The 16,011-nt window shown below is 36.8% G+C and overlaps 1 protein-coding gene across 10 annotated transcripts in view; it reads right to left on the bottom strand.

The window, feature by feature from the left end:
* UNC79 (unc-79 homolog, NALCN channel complex subunit) overlaps positions 1-16,011 on the bottom strand; it is a 348,180-nt gene that overhangs the window by 133,941 nt on the left and 198,228 nt on the right. For 8 of the 10 annotated variants that reach the window (XM_037832001.1, XM_037832000.1, XM_037832003.1 and 5 more), the window contains exons 24-28: positions 14,493-14,674; positions 12,557-12,758; positions 11,050-11,229; positions 9,578-9,643; positions 1,567-1,853 (exon numbers count right to left, since the gene is read on the bottom strand). In XM_037832001.1, coding sequence (XP_037687929.1) covers positions 1,567-1,853; positions 9,578-9,643; positions 11,050-11,229; positions 12,557-12,758; positions 14,493-14,674 — 917 coding nt within the window. The remainder of the gene's footprint in view (positions 1-1,566; positions 1,854-9,577; positions 9,644-11,049; positions 11,230-12,556; positions 12,759-14,492; positions 14,675-16,011) is intronic. The other 2 variants (XM_037832008.1, XM_037832002.1) reach the window with 1 other exon arrangement.

Here is a 16,011-nt window from a genome sequence, read left to right on the forward strand (position 1 = left end):
GCTAGTTAATAAGGGAAAGTTATTCTTTTCAGAAGAATTTCAGATAAAAAGCATCAAAAACGAAAATAGGATTAGAAAATCACTAAGCTGACTGCAAAAGAGACATTGTGGAGGCAGTCAGGGAAGTGAGGGCCATGGACTCAGTGCGTCCATATGGTCACGTACACACCCACATCTAGGAATCACTGCTAGTACAGTTAGGAGAAACCATGGCATTATGGTTATATAAGAAAATGATACTCTTAGTGAGGCACATTGAAGATGTAGGAGTAAAATAACATGAGATCTGGGGTTTGCTTTAAAATAATTTTGGGAGAGCTAGAGAGAAAGAGAGGGGAGGGAAGGAAGAGTTACAGACTGACACAAATGTGGCAAAATCTTAATAAACATTAAGTCTGAGCAATGAACACATGGAGAGTAACTGCACTAGTCTTTCTACTTTCGTAAATGTTTGAAAATTTGAAAATGTTTGGAAAAAAGAAATGGAAACACAAATAAATAAAGTAGGAACCCCTGTCCCAGGTACACCCAATATGCACAGGCTGATTAGCAATCTTTCCCCACTTCTTTTACTAATTTGGGCAAATGAAACACAGTTAATGGACCCGAAGTTAAAGCCTATCCTTGGGTTTTGTATGTGAAATGATGTATGCTCCCTTTATCATAGACATCTGAGTTTCAGTGGTGATCCACCTAGTTATCAGCACCAGCTAGAGACAACTCTATGCATACTGCTAATACTTTACTTATCTATTTACCTTATATTACAATCTATTTCAGTCAATTGATAATAATGGTTACCATCTTTTGAGTTCCTGTCATAAGATATGCACTGATTAAGGTGCTTTGCAATATGTTGTCTCTAATCTCTCAAAAACTCTTACCTTACCAATAAGCAAGCAAGCAGATACTTAAAGCTATAATAGCTAATAAGTTGTGGAACTGAAATTCACATCCAGTCTTTCTAACCCCAAATCCTACACCCTTTGCAGACTTGTATCACCATTCTGGAAAGCAATTTGTAGCACTGGTCAAATTAGGCATTCAGAGACTCCATGATCCTGGATTCATATTCCAAAGGAATTCTTACATTGGTCGATAGATGCATGTACAAGGATGTTAGTTACTGAGTTGTTTGGAGTAGTGAGGAAGTGGAGGCAATATGAGCATCCATCAGTGTGGGGAATCAATAGGTAAAGTGTGGTAGATGTATGCAATGGCATCTGATACAGCATTTAGATGCAGCAGACAAACATGAGAAAAGACTTCCATGAACCAGTGATGACAGTATGACATGAAGCTGTATGATTAACTCAACTCTCTCCTCTTGAAGCCAAGAAAGGAAAGAAAAATACACGCACACAAACAGAAAATCCCACACTGCTTTCATGATCCCAGGCTGCTGAGTCTTACTCTTTATAAAATTCCCCTCCTCATACCCCTGCCTAAAACTACATCACTTTTATGGACTTTTACACTCAACAAATATTGGCTGAATGGAATGCAATGGCTTGCTTCTAGTAAAAATCTAATGGTGTGACCTCAGAGAGCTGCTATTACACTTACTTGGGCAATTCCTGCAATGAATGCATTAAAGCAAGTTGACAGGCGCATTTTTTGGGGTGCAATCATGAAGCAACCTTCCTGCTGGTCATAGCCAAGTAAGACGTACAAGTGCCGCTTGACCGTGTTGAAGGCCTTAGCACTGCTGATGTCTGACTCGGCGCTGCTCTCGTCCTTGGCCATGAACTTCATGAGCACGGTAATCAACTGATGAACGGTCTGGTGGTCAATCCCAGCATCCTCTGGGAGCAGGTCCTTGATGGTGTTGTCATTCTCAGGAGACTGTTGTCCTGTCAGTACAAGAAAACATCGTCAGTGGGTGACTCCCCCACAGGTGAGTGTACACTGAAATCTCACTTAGATATTGAAAAAGCAGCATTCTTTCTGCTCCCACTAAGTATTTAGTTTCTGTTCTAGACAAGAAACTTGGACACAATTTGACTTATTAAACAAAGCATTAATCTAAGGGTTTAAGTTACTGTGTTCATCAACAATCAAATAATTCAGGAGTCATAAGGGAGGGGCGATAAAAACAAGGCACTATGCAGGAATGTTATCCTCATACAGCAAGACAAACACCTAAATAAACTCTGCATTTAGCAATTTTTAAAATCTTGGCAAAGCTTTCTCCTCAGTGATAATGAAAGAGAAGTTTCCCTTCCAGCTTTGTAAAATAAGCACATAAGAATATCAGTAACAATAATAATATTCTAAAATCCACTGAGCATAAAACCATTCATTGGGTTATTTTGTTTAAATTATCATCTCAATTCAAGTATGGTCATAGGTCAGCTGGTACAAGAAAAAGTTTTCTTTTCCAAATGCTAAGAAAGATATATTAGTAGTGTGTACTCTTTGAAAGATACAGTCAAAATTATAAATAGCAAATTATAAGCCCTGCTGTATGTAATGAGAAACATACAAAGGAAAGGACAGAAAGAAAGAAGATGAACATTTAAAAACAAAGAAAAACACCACATGAAGGTGAGCTGAAAATTCACATGGAAAGAAAAAAAATACCTTAGCACTTGGCTTCCCCTTAATCTAATAAATAATTGTATCTAAGCACTCCCTGACATTGATTTTCTCTGCTATTTTTCAAAGTCAGAAATTTTCCAGCCCTTTTTGATCTGGTTTGGGTTTAGGACTTTTAGGGGCAAAGGAAGAGTGAGATTTGCTGTTCTATATTTATGTTTGGGGGCTAATTCAAAATAGACCCTTTGTATTCTTTGGACAAACATCAGAACTTCTAAAGTGAAAACAAAGTTTTTGCCTGATGAGTTTGACCACCAGACATCAACCTCATCTCTCATCCCGAGAAGAAACGTTCTAGGGAATGAGAACAAACGTTGCTTACAAACCATTATAAACCAAACCTTGGTTACATCCATTATAAATATGGCACAAAGGATGAGCCAAAGAGCTAGGTACTAATTTATATCCATTAACTCCTCAATTAATTTGGCAAAATCTCAATCTTCCAGGACACTACCAAGAGAAGTTAAGATATAAGAAACATTTTTGGAAACAAGAAATTAGCTGTCTCAAGCCCATACCCTTTTCTCTGGAGCAGTAGCATGAAGGTAATCTCAAACTCAGAATTTACTAGTTTAGGAATGCAAGTATAGTGACAAGCTTGGTTGTCTGGTTCCCCTAGATGGTCAGAAGGATATAGGTCTGTTCAAAAGTGATATACTGAGATGAAATGGCTGACAATAAGCAAAGAGGCAGCAGAACCAACTTAGTCTAAGAGCTTCTAACATGGGGAAAGCCTTCTGACATACTTCATAAGACCCTGGGATATTAATAACATTTTCTGTCTCATAGAGCCTGTTCAAGAAAGAATGAATATGTGCAATGTACTTCAGACAATTTTTTTAACCAAAATTTGTTAAACTAAAATCTAAGGATTTGTTTATTACAGTGTTTCACATGCAGAGAGTAATCAATAAATTGTTAATATTATTATTATTAGGCATGCATCAGTCACCAGAAAAAAAATCAATTTATGTGGAATACCCTTTTTCACCAAGATGCCAGAAATGTGAAGCATCACTGTCTATTATAATTAAATGTTTGGGGAAAATAGAAAAAGTTCAGAGAACTATTTTTTCAGCATTGAAAAGTAATTAACCTTGATTTTTTTTTCTTTCAGAGTAGTACTTTATCATTAGAAGGAAGTCATTGTTTTGAACAAGTTTGGACCAAGAATGTCGCAAGTGTGGGAATTTAGGTTCCCCTCAGAGTTTAATGCCATTGTAGCAGCAAGTGGTGGTTGTTAAAATGTAGCTTTGTTCCTCAATTGTCTGAGCCGTAGCCGGCAAGATTTAAGAGGGCATATAAACCTTCAGTCCTGCCCAGCTTCCTCCAAGTCCAATGGACTTGATTCCAAAGTCCCAGAGTTAAAGCTGGAACTGGGAAGAGGTTAAGAGGGAGTTGCACCCCTGTTTTATAGCTCCAAGAATCTAGGGGCCTAAATACAAACAAAAAAGGGAGTTTCAGACAACGCACCGCTAGGAGGCCAGCCTCCCATTTCATTCCATCCAAGTTCAAGTCTAGAAAATAAACCATCAGACTTCATCTGAAATATTTCAGAACTCCTCTTCCCATTACAAGTAAATGTGTAACCTTAACTTTTCTCTTCAAGGAAAGGTTTCCTATTGACTAAGTATCATTTCATAATGTCCTATTCTCATATTAGATTTCATAAATGCCCTAGTCTCAGATTAGACTCATCTTCAATGACCTTCAGTGCCGTAACTTTCATTTTGCTTCTCTTGCTTTGCTTTCCCTGAATGGTCAGTGGTGAGTGATCTATAACAAATCATTAAAAGTACTAAAAAAAAAAAATTACCACTTAATGGAATCTTTCACATAAAGCGGAAAAAAAAAAAAAGTCCCTTTGCCTTCCAGTAAGTTTACCCCTCCAGTGGTGGCTTTGCAAGTATATTTGTCTTTCTTTAAAACAGATTAAACTTGTAACTGGTACATTTCTCACAAAGAAAAGTTACCTTAATCAAATGCCTAAAAAAAAAGAGCTGCAGAGAGCTGAAATTTCCTTTATAATTCATAAAGACAATATTAATGTTTTAGTTATCTATAAATGGTATGAAATTTCCATTTTATACCTACATGCCTACAATATTTCCTCTAAGATGTGAAAATTAAAACACTTAGCTCTGAATTCTAGTCTATAAAATATCTATTTCTGTCTCAACAATAGAGATTTAACATGTGAAGAAGTATAATTTTATTATTTCTAGAAAGAAAAATATAAGTATTTTTATAATTATGGAGGCAGAAATAGTCCATCCATAACTTTATCCAGGTCCATCACAAACTCTTCACATAGTTACACAACTGATTGAACTCCAAAGCATAATACAATTTTATGCATTTAGATGATTTGAAACCAGGCAGGATCAGGATCTGCTTTTCCAGACTTATCTCCTATTTCTCCACTGCAAATATGCAACATTCTTCGCCCCAGATACTCAACATTCTTACCAGCTGGACTACTCATGGATCTCTGGATGCAACCACCATTTTTTTCACCTTTGTGTTTTGCTCATGATGTTCCCTTCACCTTGCACGGTGGTCCTCCAACTCCCTCCCCCCACACCAGTGTTATCCTATGGATCTGGTCCCCAGAAACTTCTTCCTGAATGTGCCCACCCTCCTCTCAGCAGTTGGATGGGGTCCCTGGAGGCTGTGAATTTCTGAAGGCAGATAAGAAGGGAGGATGGGAGGGAGACAGAGAAGGAAGAAAGAATTCCTTTAGCACTTCCTAACTCTCATGTGGCAAATAACCATAAAGCAAGACAGAACTTTCCATTTATTCATTTGCTTTATTTTCCCTACAAGTACATAGGCTCCGTGAAGGTAGGGGCTATGTCTTACCCATATCTATATCCCTTGCAGAATATGGGGCAGAGTCTGATATATAGTAGAAGCTTATTATTAATAAATGTCTAATTTAACTGAATTCAAATAAATATTTCAGACTTTGTCTTCTACATAAGAGAAAAACAGATAAAGTTTCAAAATAGCAGAGAAGTGGCTAGGGAAATACGGAACATTAGTCTATATACGTGGACTCACTGACCCACCAACAAACGACAATTTTGTAGAGGAGGCAATGACTCCTTCTACAAGCTTACTCTGCATTTGGTCTAGAGAAGCCAAATATCAAACACTATAAATGCAGTTCCATTATGAAAGTAGATCTAGTTTCCCTGCCCTGCCATCTCCCTAGCTTATTCACTCAACTTAAAACTTGTTCATAGCAGTTCTGTTATGTGCGGATGTGCACACAGCCACAGAAGGACTGCAGACTGGGGCCCATGACTAACTCCATATCACATATGCTGCCCATCCCTGCCTTTGCCTCTTCCTATCTGCTGTGCGAGCACCATATGTTGATATCTACCAGTCAAGGCCGGCTGAAAATCCACCTGTCCACAGGACCTTCCCTGATGCCTCCAGCGGGTAGAAAGCTCTCTTCCCCTTGCATTTGATGTAAACCATCCTGTGAGACTATCATTTTTACTTTAAATGAGCGTTTACTTATATTCCAACCTTATCTCCCTTACTTGACTATAGCATGCCGAGAGGGTTATGTTTTCTGATGCATCTTTTTATTCTTCATCTTTTCTAGCCCAGCAGGGACACAATAAACGTTTGTTGAATAAAAATTATCATTTTTCCAAATAATAATTTCAGACCAGAGCATTCCTATAAAAGCAAATGTATCCTTTGAGGTATTGGATCTTAGTGATTGGTAGGCATCTTAAGGTTAATGAAGAAGTAAACTGTAAAAGGACAAATATTGTATGATTCCCTATATAAAATATCTAGAATATGCAAATTAATAGAAACAGAAAGTAGATTACAGGTTACCAGGGGCCCAAAGGTGGAAGGTGGTAGATAGAAAGTTATTGCTTAATGGGTACGGAGTTTTTGTTTAGGATGATGAAAAAGTAGTTTTGATAATGGATGGTGGCAATGGTAGTACAATACTGTGAGTGCAATTAATACCACTGAGTTGTATGCTTGAAAGTAGTTAAAATGGGAAATTTTGTGTTGTATATATGTTACAACAATAAAAAAAAATTCAGTGAATTGTAAACCATCTGTAAAAATGAAAAAGAAAAAGAAAGTTCAAAGAGAAGTGATTGGGAATTCTAGGTTGGGGCAGGAAAGGCTAATATGAGAGTGTTTTACAAGTGCTAACTAACACTGGGCACCTACTGTTGAGGACAGAAATTCAGACCAAGGAATCTCAAGATTTCTCTGCAGACTGGAGAAGCACTGGGAGTCTCCAAGCTCCATCAGGGACTGGGGTGGCTCTGGACCAATTCAGGTGTCCTAAATGGGAAGGTCCTTCGGTCTGGACTCTCATGGGCTTATTCCACATAGTAACAGGTCAGAATGCCCAGGTCATCTCCATAACCCACTGGCATCCTCATGTCCACCAGGGAAGGAATACCCAGGCAACAATTTATTAAAAGATAGCCATAGTGGAAAGAAAGCAGGTCCAGCTTTCCAGACTCAAGTATCAGTCCTGTCCCTAACTATTCAATTATAGATAACCAAAAGCAAGTCACCTAGGCAGAATTACTTAATCCCTCAGCACCGCAGTTTTTGCCTCTGCATATGAAGTGAAAAAAATACTTTAAATATACCCAGAATTGTGAAAATTGAAATGAGATGCACTGCATGTAAACACTTTCTGTAGGTAAAGAGGTATTATACATATATGGAGTATTATCATTATTATACCTACTATTGTTTAATTACACACCCCATGTGTTAAGGAACAAGATATCATTAAGCTCCCTGTGTTCACATGGGGTTGATAACATTTGTTCCATGTTATGCTGATATAACACACCATAATGGCTGCATTATACTCAATTAATCTTCAATAAGTGTTCTGGATGTCCAAAGACAAAGGAGTCCTCATTCCTAAAGCATCAGTGAAAATATACCTTATATCTAATTATAATTATAATTTGTATAATTATAATACAAATTTCAGATTAGCAGGTGAAAAGGTTTTATATCTTATCAATTAGGATTAAATGAAGGTGCTGAGCTCCTCCTAGCATTTACCATATGTGCCTTCAGGAGGAATCAGGACATCTGAGTTGAGACCCAGATTAATTACCAACAAGCTTATGAAACTTGTTCCTTTCCAGGAACCTCAGTTTCCTCTTCTGTGAAACTAGAATACCAACATATTGTTAATGTTTCGGCTGTAACATCCTATGAATTTTATTTATAGGCCTTTTATTCAATTAACTAAAAAGGCCTTTTATTTGATTCATAAAATCAAAGAAAACAGCTCTTTACTAGCTTTGCAAAGTATATTTTCTATAGAAATATATTTCTGTTGCAAGATTTGCTGTGGGTGATGTGCAACAACTAAGATCAGAGAGTTATAAATTGCAAATCCAATGCCAAAAACTTCAGCCTAAAGAGCAATTAAAATTTTAAGTCATGCTGCATAATTAAGGGGCATCTGCTTTATTTCAGTCCTAATCAATAAGAGGTCTTACACAGAAGAGCTCATTATGTGCACCAAACAAAAGTATGATTATTAAGTGTCATTAAGTTATTCAGTTTCCATTTAATTACTATTTTAAACCATCCCACACAATCATATGATTATCCTGGTATGTCTTTCTTCCAAGTTTAAACATTCAATGTCCAATAAATAATGTAAAAATGGAAAACCAGCTTGAAATTGCTTTATAAGCTGGTCCAGCTGTTTCCAAATGTAAGCAAGCTTTGTTCATCTGGGTGCCATGTAAATTATCTTTCCAGAAGTTTTAGCTTCATGTTTAACTTAATGTTATCTGCCTCCTTTCCAGCTTGTCATCTTTGGGGTATAATTAGATGCTTGAAGGCTTTTCTTAACTTCAGAAATGAATATACATGTTTTCCAAAAAGATGTGAGAGCACTCTTTTGGTTGGATTGTTAAAATGGATAATAATAAAATAATAGCTTTTCAAGTAAACCTTAAGACAAAAAGACAAAATGAGGTAAATTAAAGATAATTTATGAAATTGCATACAAATAATCTCAAAGGGGCCTAACTAGAGGGGAACTGGATGGATTTCACATTTCTAATGAAGTTCAACAATAGAAGTTCTTATTTTTATTTTTTTTTCTTAATCTAATACAGTAGAGCCATGAGTGATGGGTAAAACAAGGTAGAGGGACCCTGCCAAGTGTTTTTTATTCTTTTTCTCTTGTTAATTTTAAAGAAGAAAATACACTTTGATCAACATCTGCTATCTGCATTTATTCATGATCTTTGGGGCTCTCTCTCTTCTCCTCTCCATCCCTAACTCCATCTTTCTGGCTTCCTTTTTATAACAAATACACATGGTCTTGAATGTTTCCTTACTTGCCAGTGTCCCTTTTACCCTGAGGATACTTCATGATAAATTTAAATATATCATGAAACATCAAATGATTATTACACTGGACCATGCTGAATATGATCCTATGGCCTTTCCATAATGGAAATCCTGCTCTCTCTGAGAAACAGAAATGATGTATAGTTGCAAAGAATTAGGAATGGCTAAGGGGATGAGTGGATGACAGTGGTTCAAATATATAACCTTTTAAAATGTAAATGAAATGTATATTTTTCATAGAGCAGATATATATGAACATACATATTTATATGTGTAAACACACATACAAATATAAGTACTATATATAGTTCCAGTCATACTGGTTCTCTGGGGAAAGGTGTACAATTGGGTAACATGATGCTTCTTACTGGACCAAAAGTTAACTGGGCCAAAAGTCATCTGCCAATATTGAAATTGAAAGAATTGCTAGGTCAGGGGATCAAATACTTGAACATCGGGGGTGAGACCCTTTGGAGCGTGCAAAACCTAAGTACATCACTCTGGTCCAGTTAGAGACACCTCATTCTTTACCTTGCCATCTGTGATAGATACTTGCACACAGCCCTTCAACGTCAGAAGTACCCACCTGGTGTCTGTTCGGGGGTTCCACCGAGAGCTGGAGCAGACTGCTCATGCCTGGTCAACCTCACAGCTTAAAAATCAACAACAACTCTATTTAAATAAGCATTAAAGACAACTTGAGTCTAGAAAATATACTCAGTGCTAACTGCATTGGGTAGTAGGGGTAAGTTTAGTTTTCCTATTTGTAATTAAAAGATTTTTATATCACTGAAATTTTGTAGTTTTGTTTGAACCTCAAGAACATCCTTGGATTTTACTTCAATTCTTAACCTTCAAATTGACATGTGAATCAATTAACAAGAAAATAACAATAAATAAACTGCGTATCCCAAAGTGATCAGTTAGGTTATAAAATGGTCGGGAAATTCAGGTAAAAATTGTAATTTATTTAATCTAGGCATTGCTTTCTAGGATCTGATGCAATTTCACCTGGGGCCTAGAAACTGCAGGTTATTCTTAAATAACCACCTTTAATTATCTTTGCTCCCTGAAAAACTGGACTATTGAATGTTTAAAGGACTGACTCTTCCAAAGTTCAAAACACCACATTTTCATATTTTGTCATAAAATAGAGAAAACATAATAAATCAAATCAAACCGTATTTATGATTAAAATGATTATGTTACATAAGGCTACTAAATATCAACAAAAAAGTAAATGTTTCAGCTTCTGACAGGATAAGATATATGTTTTATGATGTTATTTTATTAAACTCACAGCAGTTATTTAAAGATTAAATCATTTAATAACTCACAGGTTACTAATATATTTAAATATACTCACTAGGTAATATGATTTATTTATAAAGTTTTAATTATTTATCATTCATGAGCCATTGCTAATTATTAGAGTTTACCTATTCATTTGCTAATTTGAGGAGAATTTTGTTTGCTTTAAAAATGCAGTATAAAGAAAGACCTTTAGAAAACAAGTATGTACAGTCTCTTTTTTTTAATTGGTGGTGAAAACTTTTTAGTTACAATTTATCAGGTGAAGTTGGTCAGGAATTCACCTTCTCCTCGGCCTGATTTTTCTTTTTCAAAAGCAACCATTATTACTGGTTTGTCTAGGGATTGTCTGGTTGCTTCTATCATGTATGAAAAGAAAATGTATTCTAAATTTCAACTATTCCTCCTAAGCTATCATGGGTCCCATGGCAAAAGTCTTATTCAAGAAGCTCTTGGGTTACAAGGTTGGTGATGGAAAACTTCATTTTCTTGGACTTAGGAGCAAATGTGTCTTCTAACTTTGATGCCAAATGTCAATGAGTGCGCTGCCTTCTATGTTCAAAAACCGTCTACTGCTTGGAAAAAAGCCACCCATCAGGTTTATAACCCTAAGGAATCTGAAAGCCAAGCCTGCTAAAAGAGCTCAGTTTGCTAAATACACTACTCTCTGTGAACATTCAACGAGACAAGGCAGCCTCAGGAAGACAATAAACAGAGTGAAGGGAAGGACGGAGGAAGATACTCAACGGATTTTGGAGGTCAGGGTTTCAGGGAGGGAAAGCGCCCTCTTTGATTCCACGGGCCCTTTCACGCTGTCCCTCAGCGACCGCACGCTCTTCTGGCGGTTCCTTGCGAAACGAGCCCTCTTAATCTTCCACAATGCGGCGTCACTGAGATTAGCAACATTGGTCCTTACAGCAGTGATAGCTTTGCAGAAGGAATTAAAGAAGTTACAATTTTCCTTAACTGGCTATGCAATACAGCTAGTTTGAAACAGCCCATCTCTGTATATTTTTAATATTAAAACAGGTCTTTCGTGGAAACCTGAGTCATGCATCTCCCTCTCTGGTGAGTCATAAAAAATCATGGCTATTGCTCGTCATGACTGCTGCGTATCACTTTTCTTTTTAAACCATAAGACTAAAGTATCTAATTTTGTTATGCCTGGAGACATAGTTTAGTGACTAAAATATTTTCCCCATCTATTTAGAGCTGCGGGTAACTGACCAAGAAGCAAGCAAGATTGGGTTTGCAAGGTGCAGATGTATCTCATAAAATTGCTCAAGGACAACATCCTAAACATGATGATTGAACAGTATTTTAGACACATACAGTCATGAATGTTTATCATAGGTGCTCAAGGAAATAAGAATTCTAATTTTGATGTCAGAATATAGTTAAATCCATGGATTATTATAGTAGATACTTAATAAACTTTTTCATGAACATGAAGCAAAGATATCCTCCATGTTGGGGACTGATTCATGTACTCCACACACAAAAAAAAATGCTCTTAATCTTAATCCACATTTTTGCAGTTGTAAATCCATTTGTAAATGGGACCTTTAGAAGATTAGTTAAGGTGTGGCCAAATTGAACCAGGGAGGGTCTTTTTTTTTTTCCCCAGAGAATTTTTTTTTTTTTAAATAAATTCAAAGTTACAGGAACAGTTGCAAAAACAATACAAACCCCATACACAGAACTCCAGCATACCCTGACCCCCCTCCCCTGATACCCTACTCCACCAACTTGAACATGCTGTCACACCACTATTTCTTTCCCTCCCTCCCTATCATCCATCATCTAATTGCTCTGTCTTCTGAACATATGAGAGCTAGCTGCACAAATCCTTGAAAAAACACTATAATTCACATATACAATTCACCAGGGAGGGTCTTAATCTGTGTTCTTGGAGGTCTTATAAAGAGAATTTTGGATGCAGTCAGAGAGAGCCACAGGAGGAGACCAAGGATATCTCCATGTGACGGAAAACTGCCAGTGCCAGAATGCCACCAACTTTGGGAGCAGGCATGGCCTTGCCGACATCCTGATTCTGGACTTCTAGCCTCCAAACCGTGAGCCAACACAGTCTTGTTGTTTAAGACAACCCAGCATGCGGTATCTGTCACAGAAGCTCTGGCAAACTAAGATACTGCATAATGGGAAAGCAATATACATACAGGGTGTCTGTTTATTTAGCAAATACAAGAAAAGGAACTGTGACTATTTAAAGCAACTTCTTAGTTTTACTCACTTGTAGGAAAAGGGAATTCTTTGTTGCAATCCAAATGTAGCTGAGCTTCCAAGGAAAGTGTCTCAAATCTATTGACAAAGAACTCCCAGCTCAAAGCAGGAATATCTTGCTTAAGAAAATGCAAGAGTAAAAGCTTGCTCAATATTATGGGTCGGTCTTTAACCACGGTATCAAACTGGAAGTCAAGACAAAGACACAGACCCTGGGGAAGAGAAAAAAAGGGAAAATCAAGTACAAATATCTAAGTTACTTCAAAGCAAACACAATAGGCAAAGACAATGAAACAAGGCAACCACCTCAATCCTTGTTTATAATGTGGAACAACCCAATTAAAATTTCAGTTTGTAAAATTTGGTAGAAAAAATATTCAGAAGAGGAGCTTCTTCTAATTGTAGAGTATCCTTTGAATTTCTGTTCAGAAATCTGAACTAAATGTACATTACTGAATCTCTAATGCATCAAATAACAACCATTTAATCCAAATATCCTCAAACCAATGTTTCTTTATGTCGGTAGATTCCATTAACAGAGCATACTTTCAAAGCTACATTTTAGAATACACAAGAAGATGGTCTTTAAATTCCCTTTCAATCCTCAATTCAGTGATGCTAAACAAAATTAAAGTCATCTTTTCTTCTTAGAATGTGAGCAGAACATAGAATCTTAAAATCAAAGTTGGAATGGATTGAGGATCCATTTCCCTAAGTACACGAGTCTACCATCCCCCCTTTTTTAACTGAATGAGATAAAACACTGTAACTCATCCAACCATCCCATTCATTTATTCACTCTCATCCAATGACTGCCTGCTATGTTCTAGGCCCTGAGCACGGGTAGGACTTACAAGTACCTACTCTTATTAAAACAGAGAAGGCCTATGCAGGAGAAAACCAAGAATTTTACCAGAGAGGATGTGGGTCCACAGGCAGCATACCCTAAAATAATTTTTGCAGATCCTGCAAAGTTTTCTCTTTCTTCTTGGTCTTAAGAGCAGGAAGAAGCTTTATGCTACTGGATTGGGAGGCAGTGTGTACACACACACAGATAGTTTAAAGCATGAACTTTATTATGAGACAGTTCTGAGTTTGCTTTGCCACTCACTAGGTATGTGACTCTGAAAGTTTACTTAACCTTTCTAATCCTCAGCATCTCTATCTGTAAAATGGGAACAATAAAAGGTTATTGTGAGGATTAAATGCAATAATGAATGATGAGACACTTCCGATACACACAGTATTGTTGGCAACACAGTACCTATTAATAAATGTTAGCTTATTATTATTTTTAATAATAATAATATAATAAATCAGGTGTCATTAAGGAAAAACAGTAGATCAGGACTTTGGAGACCCAGGTTCTGTTCTTGATTCTCCCACTAAGGTGAATCACCTTGTGTCCTTTGATAAGTTACATTCTCTCTCTGAAACATTGTTTCTCCAACTGTAAAATAAAGGGACCAAACTAGATAAAAACACAACCCTCACCAGGTCTCATACTTCATGTCTCTTTGGTCTTAATTTGTGGTGTCTTGTTTTGGTAGCATATTTACCTTCTCACGTTTTGCTTTGATTAATATTATAACTCCTCTGAATTCTCTCAGCATCTAGCTTCTCACGACAGGGGCTGGAAGCCCAGGAGTCAACTAAATGGCATATGATAAATCAGCCTCATTTAAAAACCTGCCATGAAAACTTTTTATCTATGAAAAACTGATGTCAGCATATGAACAAGGACTGAAAAGAAGATACAAATAAAAACAGGTGATCTGTTAATAAGGTATGTTTTTCCCAACTTAAAATTTCCATTGTTGCAGTGATTGTCATCGTCATCAACATCACCATCATTGTATGTGTTTATGTGACAAATCATTGAATGGCTCAGTAGAGCTAACACAGGCTACCTGCAGAGCAGAGGACATACTTCTGCGGGACATCACCTGCAATGCTGGCCTCTTTATAGTGTCAAGCAAGAGGCCAGCTCTGGTGGCTACTGCTGGATTGACATCCTCCACGGCGGTCAGGAAGCAGCAGAAGGCATGTGCCAGTGAGTACTTCAGCAGGTGGTTTTTGGTCACTGAGTGAATATCCAGAAATCTACAAATTACAGCCACTTTTTCCACTGCAATTTAAAGCAGAGGGGACAAAAAAAAATTGACATTTATTTAGATACTCTGAGAATTGAATCCCCAGAGAAAAAGTTATCACTGACCACACCCCCACATGATATTTTAAATACCAAAAGGAAATTAGAATGCCATCTTCTTGTGTTTCAGTTCACCTACATGGTAAATACCATTTTCTCTCAGTGCACTTTTCTGCCAGGCAGCTTTGACTTTTTAAAATGGTTTCTCCCTTTGTTTAACTTAAATTTCAGCTACATTTCAAACTATTCAATGCCTCTTTGCTCACTTCTTGTGGCCGTTCCCTGGAAGTTCTGCAGACCACACAGACTCTTCTGGGGCTATGGAAACATATTTATTCTTCTATGAAATAGATGTGTCCTTATTTGACAGATTTCTAACTATTCTGCAAACCTATGTTAAATTATGAAATTATTAAACAATACAATGCCATATAAATGAAGACGTTCCAGTATTTTGCTTAAGCTATCCCAGTAGCCTGGAATATTCTCTTCTCTGAGATGCTTATTGACATGCTACCAACCTTGAAAAATCTGCTGAAATTCTACCTATTCTGTAAAGTCCACTGTGACCTCCTAGAGTAACTTTTCTATCCCAGGAACTCCTGTAAAAATATTATTTATTACGTATGTTTCATTTGCATACCATTCATTTACATACTATCCATTTTACACACCATTGTTTACATATGGTACTTGTGCATTCACATATAGTTATATGACATATCTTCTTCTGTGGTCTTGAATTATATTCATACTTTTATAGTTTCTTAATTTCTAACATGTTTATATTTGGTCTCATCAATTAAACTGGGAGACTTTTAAGAGCAGGAATCTGCTCTTATATTTCTTCTTATTGCTCCCATAGTGCCTAGTGCAGCCGGTGATTCACTTATTTTAAAAATACAGATTGAACGCTTAAGAAACTATCCTAGGCACTTGTAGGGGAGGAAGAAGTAAATGAAAAGATGAATTATTCACAGGTCTTGACTTCAAAAACTCAGTTGACTAGAAGATAGAAGACAAGTGCAACTACACTTGAAATGTAATATAAAAATATGTAAATGCCACTAACAAGGTATAAATAAAATGCTCTGAGATATCAGGGAATAAAGAAATGACTTTCTACCTAGGGGATCAAGATGGTGTACAGCAAGGGTGGCATCTGAAGGTAGAGCAAATGGAGGTGATATGTAAACAGGGCCTTGAAAGGAAGAGGATTTTAGATAAAGAAAAGAGAATGATCAAAGTCATGGACGAGGGGAAATAGGAATGAGTGGGAAAATAGTAATGGTCTGATTTGAAAGAGGAATGAG

This window comes from Choloepus didactylus, chromosome 4, assembly GCF_015220235.1.
Source record: "Choloepus didactylus isolate mChoDid1 chromosome 4, mChoDid1.pri, whole genome shotgun sequence".
NCBI classification, from domain to species: domain Eukaryota; kingdom Metazoa; phylum Chordata; class Mammalia; order Pilosa; family Megalonychidae; genus Choloepus; species Choloepus didactylus.